The sequence below is a fragment of the Salvelinus sp. IW2-2015 genome, linkage group LG23, assembly GCF_002910315.2.
Source record: "Salvelinus sp. IW2-2015 linkage group LG23, ASM291031v2, whole genome shotgun sequence".
NCBI lineage: Eukaryota > Metazoa > Chordata > Actinopteri > Salmoniformes > Salmonidae > Salvelinus > Salvelinus sp. IW2-2015.
This window is the reverse complement of record NC_036863.1, coordinates 1,677,345-1,683,789: the sequence shown is the minus strand read 5'-3', so window position 1 is coordinate 1,683,789 and position 6,445 is coordinate 1,677,345. Positions and strand designations below refer to the sequence as shown.

Sequence of the window (6,445 nt, the reverse complement as noted above, 5' to 3'; positions counted from 1 at the left end):
AGTTGGGCTGTTTGGGGGTATGGAGGATGGAGTTTGACTGTCTGGGGTCTGAGGATGGAGTTGGGCTGTTGGGGGTTGAGGACTGGATGTTGGGCTGTTTGGGGTACTGTGAGGACTGGAGTTGGACTGTTGGGGTACTGGAGGATGGAGTTGCACTGTTGGGGGTACTGGAGGACTGGAGTTGGGCTGTTGGGGGTACTGGAGGACTTGGAGTTTGGGCTGTTGGGGTACTAGAGGATGGAGTTGGCTGTTGGGGGTATGGAGGACTGGAGTTGTGGCTGTTGGGGTATGGAGGACTGGAGTTGGCGTTGGGGGTACTGGAGGATAGGGTCGTTGGAGAGATGAGTTGGGCTGTTGGGGGTACTGGAGGACTGGAGTTGGGACTTTGGGGGTATGAGGAGGGATTTGGCTGTTGGGGGTACTGGAGGAGGTTGGGCTGTGGGGGTAATGATGGAGGTGACTGTGGGGTCTGGTGTTGGCTGTTGGGCGTACTGGAGGACTGGGAGTTGGGTGCTGTTTGGGGTAAGGAGGACCGTGGAGATGGACTGTTGGGGTACTGAGGACTGAGTTTGGGCGCTGTTGGAGGACTGGAGGATGGAGTTGGGTTTTTTGTTGTGGGTATGGAGTTTGGGCTGTGGGGGTACAGGGGATGGAGTTGGACTGATTGGGGGATGGAGGATTGGAGTTGGGCTGTTGGGGGTACTGAAGGTACTGGAGTTGGGCTGTTGGGGGTAACTGGAGTTGGCTGTTTCGGGGTACTGGAGGACTGGAGTTGGACTGTTGGGGGTACTGGAGGACTGCGAAGTTGGCACTGTTGGATGACTGGAGTTGTGGTGTTGGGGGTACTGGAGGACTGGAATTGGGCTTCATGTTGGGGGTACTCGGCGGACCTGGAGTTGGACTGTTGGGGGTTACTGGGGACTGGAGTTGTGCTGTTGAGGGTATGGAGGACTGGATTTGCTGTTGGCGGGTTTTACTGGCGGACTGGAGTTGGGCTGTTGGGGGTAACGGAGGACTTTGGAGTTTGTGCTGTTGAGGGTACTGGGAGGACTGGAAGTTTTGGGCTGTTGGGGGTAACTGGAGGAACATGGAGTTGGGCTGTTGGGGTACTGAAGGACTGGAGTTTGTGCTGTTGAGGGGTACTGAGGACTGGAGTTGGACTATTGGGGGTACTGAAGGACATTGGATTTGGGCTGTTGGGGGTACTGGAGAACTGACTTGGGCGTTGGGGGTCTGGTATGGACTGGAGTTTTGGACTGTTGGGTAACTGGAGGACTGGAGTTGGGCTGTTGGGGTACTAGGAGGAGCCTGTGTTGGGCTGTTGGGGGTATGGGAGGACTGGAAGTTGGACTGTTGGGGGTACTGGAGGACTGGATTGGGATGTTAGGGGTACTGGAGGATGGAGTTGGACTGATATGGGGGTACTGGGCGGCACTGGAGTTGGGCTGTTGGGGGTACTGGGGACTGGAGTTGGACTGTCTCGGGGGTAACTAGAGAGAACTGGAGTTGGATGTTAAGGGGACTGGAGAATGGAGGTTGGACTGTTTTGGGGTTGAATGGTGGAGTTGGGCTGTTGGACAGTCTGGAAGGAGTTGTGACTGTTGGGGGTACTGGAGGACTGGAGTTGGGCTGTTGGGGGTACTGGAGACTGGAGTTGCTGTTTGGGGTAACTGGAGGACTGGAGTTGGACTGTTTCTGGGGGTACTGGGGACTGGAGTTGGGAAATGTTAGGCGGGTACTGAGGACTGGAGTTGGACTGTTGGGGGTAAACTGGAGGACTGGAGTTGTGACTGTTTTGGGGTACTGGACGGATGGAGTTGTGGCTGTGGGGGTCTGGAGGACTTTGAGTTGGACTGTTGGGGAGTCCCTGGAGGCACTGGAAGTTGGGCTTGTTGGGGGTACTGAGGACTGGAGTTGGGCTGTTGGGGGTACTGGAGGATTCTGGAGTGGGCTGTTTGGGTGTACTGGAGGACTGGTTGGGCTGTTGGGGGTAGCTGGAGGATGGAGTTGGGTTCTGGGGGTACAGGAACTGGAGTTGGACTGTTTGGGGGTAACTGGAAGGATCTGGCGTTGGGCCTGTTGGGGGTACTGAAGGCTGGAGTTCGGGCTGTTGGGTGTACTGGAGTTTGGCTGTTTTGGGGGTACTCGGAGAAACTGGAGTTGGACTGTTGGGGGTACTAGGAGGCACTGGAACTTTGGGGCTGTTGGGGGTACTGGGAGGACTGGAGTTGGACTGTTGGGGGTACTGGAGGAGTTGGACCTGTTGGGGGTCTGGAGGACTGGAGGTTGGGCTGTTGGGGTACTCGGAGACTGGTATTTGGGGCTTGTTGGGGGTAAACTGGAAGGACTGGAGTTGGGCTGTTGGGGGTACTGGAGACTGGAGTTGTGGCTTGTTGGGGGTACTTGGATGGACTGGAGTTGGGCCTGTTGCGGGATACTGGAGGACTGAAATTGGGCTGTGGGGGTACTGGAGGATCTCGGAAGATATTGTGCTGTTGGGAGGTGCACTGGGGACTGGAGACTCTGGGCTGTGTTGGGGGGTACCTGGAGGACTGGAGTTGGACTGTTGGGAGGTGGAATGGAGGACTGAGAGACTGTACGTTGGACTGTTGGGCGGTCACCTCGGCTACTGACGGGACGTGGACTTTGGGCTGTTGGCCCCTTTTGGATACTGGCAGCGAGGACTGTGTATTGGAGGACTGGGGGGCTCGTGGTACTGGAGGACTGAGTTGGACTGTTGGGGTATTACTGGAGGACTGGAGTTTGGAACTGCTTGGGGATACTGGAGGACTGGAGTTGGCTGTTGGGGGTATGAGGAGTGAGTTGGGCTGTTGGGGGTACTGGAGGACTGGCTAGTTGGGCTGTTTGGGGAGCTGGAGATGGAGTTGGGCTGTTGGGCGGTACTGAGGAGTGGGAAGTTGGGCTGTTGGGGATCTGGAGGACTGGATTTGGGCTGTTGGGGTACTTGGAGGACTGGAGTTGGGACTGTTGGGGTACTGGAAGGAACTGGATGTTGGGCTGTTGGGAGTACTGGAGGAGGCTGGAGTTGGGCTTTGGGGGTACTGGAGGACTGGAGTTGGGCTTTTTGTTGAGGATACTGGAGGACTGGAGTTGGCTGTTGGGGGTATGGGAGATGGAGTTGGGCTGTGGGGGTCTGGAAGGACTGGAGTTGGGCCTGTTGGGAGTACTGGAGACTCGGAGTTGACTGTTTGCGGGTACGGAGGAGCCTGGAGTTGGCTGTGGAGCGTACTGGAGGACTGGACGTTTGGCTGGTTGGGGAGTACTGAGGACTGAGAGTTGGATCTGTTTGGGGGTAGGCTAGGAGATGGAGTTGCGGCCTGTTGGGGGATACTGGAGGACTGATTGAGCCGTTGGGATTGGAGGGTGATGGGGGTGGAGGATGTGAGGAGTTGGGCTGTTGGGGATACTGGAGGACTGGAGTGGACTGTTGGGGGTATTGGGAGAAGTGGAGTTGGGCTGTGCTGCCGGGTACTGGAGGACTGGAGCTTTTGGGCTGTTGGGGTACTGGAGTTGCGAACACACTGCAGTAAAAGACCATGAAGATGTACCATGGTTATATCTCAAACTGAGTCCATAGCTGTCAACAAGAAGCAACCAGTAGCTGACTAAATTGACATATTCCTTTCAGGCAATTGAAATGTAGGCTGTGCTGTGCGTGTCCAGGAGCTTGATGAGGCACTTATATTCCATCTTTTCAGTGGAGTTAATTCTTCTCAGATATCTACTATAGTACTTTTTGCCAACTCCACTATCATTATCACACATGACAGTTCCATATGGAGTTGTCCAGTGAGCGGAATCAGACTGGCACCCAGGCTAAGGATGCAGCTGGCAGTCAAAGAATCATCACCATGCGTCCAATCGGCAGAGCCCCTCAACATGTGTGAAGCACAGAGGCTGCAGAGTGTAGGCCCCTCTATTGTCTTGAGCAGCCATATACAGTCGGCTAGGAACGTCGAGAATGTTTCCTTGAACATTGATATTTGTCTATCTCAGCTCTCGCTGAGTCTACATTGTCTCAGTTTGTGAATATGTCTTCTGAATTTATCACAGTATATGGATCTTATGACTAAATGTCTGTGAAATCTACCCCCAGGGTTGTGTTCAGTCTGAGGGGAAAGGTGGAGTATCCAATGGAGTGATTGGATGAAAGGACACCATATGGCAATGGTGGAGATAAACAGGTGGGGAGTGTCCGAGTGCCTCTCTGCAATTCAACAGGCATAACTAGTTCATCTTTATCGTTCTGGGCAGGCTTCATATCGGCGTTGACTCATCTGCATAATCTCCCTACGGCTATTCAAAATCCAGATTTTCATCCATTACATAATTGCCTCTCTTCACCTCGTCATAATGCAGCTTAATATACAGCGGGGTCTGAAGTGATTGACACCCTTTATAAAGATGAGAAATAATGTATAAAATAAATACATTCAAATACTGAGCTATATTGTAAGTAAAAACAATTGGGAAATTATATTATTTTATAATAATACATTTGCTTAGAGAATATGRTTTTGTTTAACCAAGTATTATTTTTTAAATTTGTTTTAAAGGTAAGGGTCAAAATTGACACCATTAAATATTCTTATAAATAAAGTAGTTCAAAGATAGTACTTGGTCCCATATTCCTAGCATACAGTGACTACATCAAGCTTGTGACTCTACAAACTTGTTGGATGCATTTGCAGTTTGTTTTGGTTGTGTTTGAGATTATTTTGGGCCCAATAAAAATGAATGGTAAATAATGTATTGTGACATTTTGGTGTCACTTTTATTATAAATAAGAATATAATATATTTCTAAACACTTTTACATGAATGTGGAGGCTACCATGATAACAGATAATTGTGAATGAATCGTGAATAATGATGAGTGAGAAAGTTACAGAGGGCTAAAGATTCCACCCTCGAGACATGCTAACATCTCACCATTACCAATAACAGGGGACGTTAACATGTCTTGGAGGTATCAAATCAAATCAAATCAAGTTTATTTTATATAGCCCTTCGTACATCAGCTAATATCTCGAAGTGCTGTACAGAAACCCAGCCTAAAACCCCAAACAGCAAGCAATGCAGGTGTAGAAGCACGTATGACCTTTGACCCTCTGTAACTTTCTCACTCATCATTATTCACGGTTCATTCAGGATCATCTGAAATGACACCATATMGTATTTAATAACCACTCGTTTTTACTGGCCACAAAATAATATCAAACAAAAAAATAAATAAACTGCAAATGCACCCAACAAGTTTGTAGAGTCACAAGCTTGATGTAGTCATTGTATGCTAGGAATATGGGGATGAAATACTAAACTTTTGACTACTTCACTTATAAGAATCTTTAGAGGTGTCAATAATGTTGACCCCTACCTTTTTTGAGAAAAACAATTATTAGTTGTTAGACAAAATCCATTTCTCTGAGCAATTATTACTATAAAATACTATAATTTCCCCAGTATTTGAATAATTGATTTTATAGTCATTATCTTTATCAAGGGTGTCAATAATTTCAGACTGTTTTTCCTATCAGTGTGGAATCAGCAGTGTTACTCTGGGAACTGGTGCTGCTGCCCCTCCTACTACGTGGCATGAATATTTCATGTTGTGTCAGGATGTATGGAGGAGGATGAGATGGGCAGATCAATAGCCACCTCCCTTCCTCTTGCCCACACCCTTCTGAAACACACATGCAATATCAGACGCAGCTCTGGACTCGCTAATAGAGAGACATAGACACTGGCACGTGCAGCTTCTGGAACCAGCACACCCTGCTCTAAGGTAAGACATACTCTCCATTACATCTGTACATATATTAAATGTATATCATATTACATATGCTACGTCTATTAGCTTATGTGGAAAGTTGGCCCATGAGCCTRATATCAGTGATATGATATCACTGAATGCCGTCATTCACCCCCCAGTGGGGTGGTCTTCAGGGAAACCGACGTCGTTAACAAATTGGTTGAGCGCACAATCTGTGTCAGTATTATCTATCACGGTCCATATGCCACCCATTTACTTGGACGATAAAGCCAGTTACTTGTAGTACCACAGCAGGCTGGCTGTTAGACAGCGTTACCCCAAAAGAGTGAGGACATTTTAGGAGGGGATATTACTAATAGAATGGAATATAACGAGACACTTTCTCTCCCTGGGTGGTGATTGATTACATCTAACATGATACCTCTAGGAGGAGAAAGGAAGGGCTGGATTCACAGCGAGTGGTAGAAGGGGCAAATAGAGAGAATGAAGGAGGGGTAGAAGGGGGATAGACAGAATGGAGGAGGGGTAGAAGGGGGACCCTCTTCATTCTGTCTATCCCCCTTCTACCCCTCCTTCATTCTGTCTATCCCCCTTCTACCCCTCCTCCATTCTGTCTATCCCCCTTCTACCCCTCCTCCAATTCTGTCTAAAT

General features: G+C 49.2%; 2 protein-coding genes across 2 annotated transcripts in view; one reads left to right on the top strand and one right to left on the bottom strand.

Annotated features, from left to right (window-relative positions):
* Nucleotides 1–911: 911 nt before the first annotated feature.
* Nucleotides 912–3,559, bottom strand: LOC112067842 (uncharacterized). Its single transcript, XM_070434287.1, has 4 exons — nt 2,750–3,559; nt 1,580–2,563; nt 1,219–1,490; nt 912–1,077 (listed from the first exon to the last, which is right to left on the bottom strand). Exons 1-4 carry the CDS (start codon nt 3,557–3,559, stop codon nt 912–914), a joined length of 2,232 nt encoding a protein of 743 aa, XP_070290388.1.
* Nucleotides 3,560–5,692: 2,133 nt separating this feature from the next.
* Nucleotides 5,693–6,445, top strand: part of LOC111950754 (thymosin beta-11-like) — an 8,923-nt gene continuing 8,170 nt past the window's right edge. The window contains exon 1 of the mRNA XM_023968621.2: nt 5,693–5,805. The gene's annotated coding sequence lies outside the window, so the exon portion shown is untranslated. The remainder of the gene's footprint in view (nt 5,806–6,445) is intronic.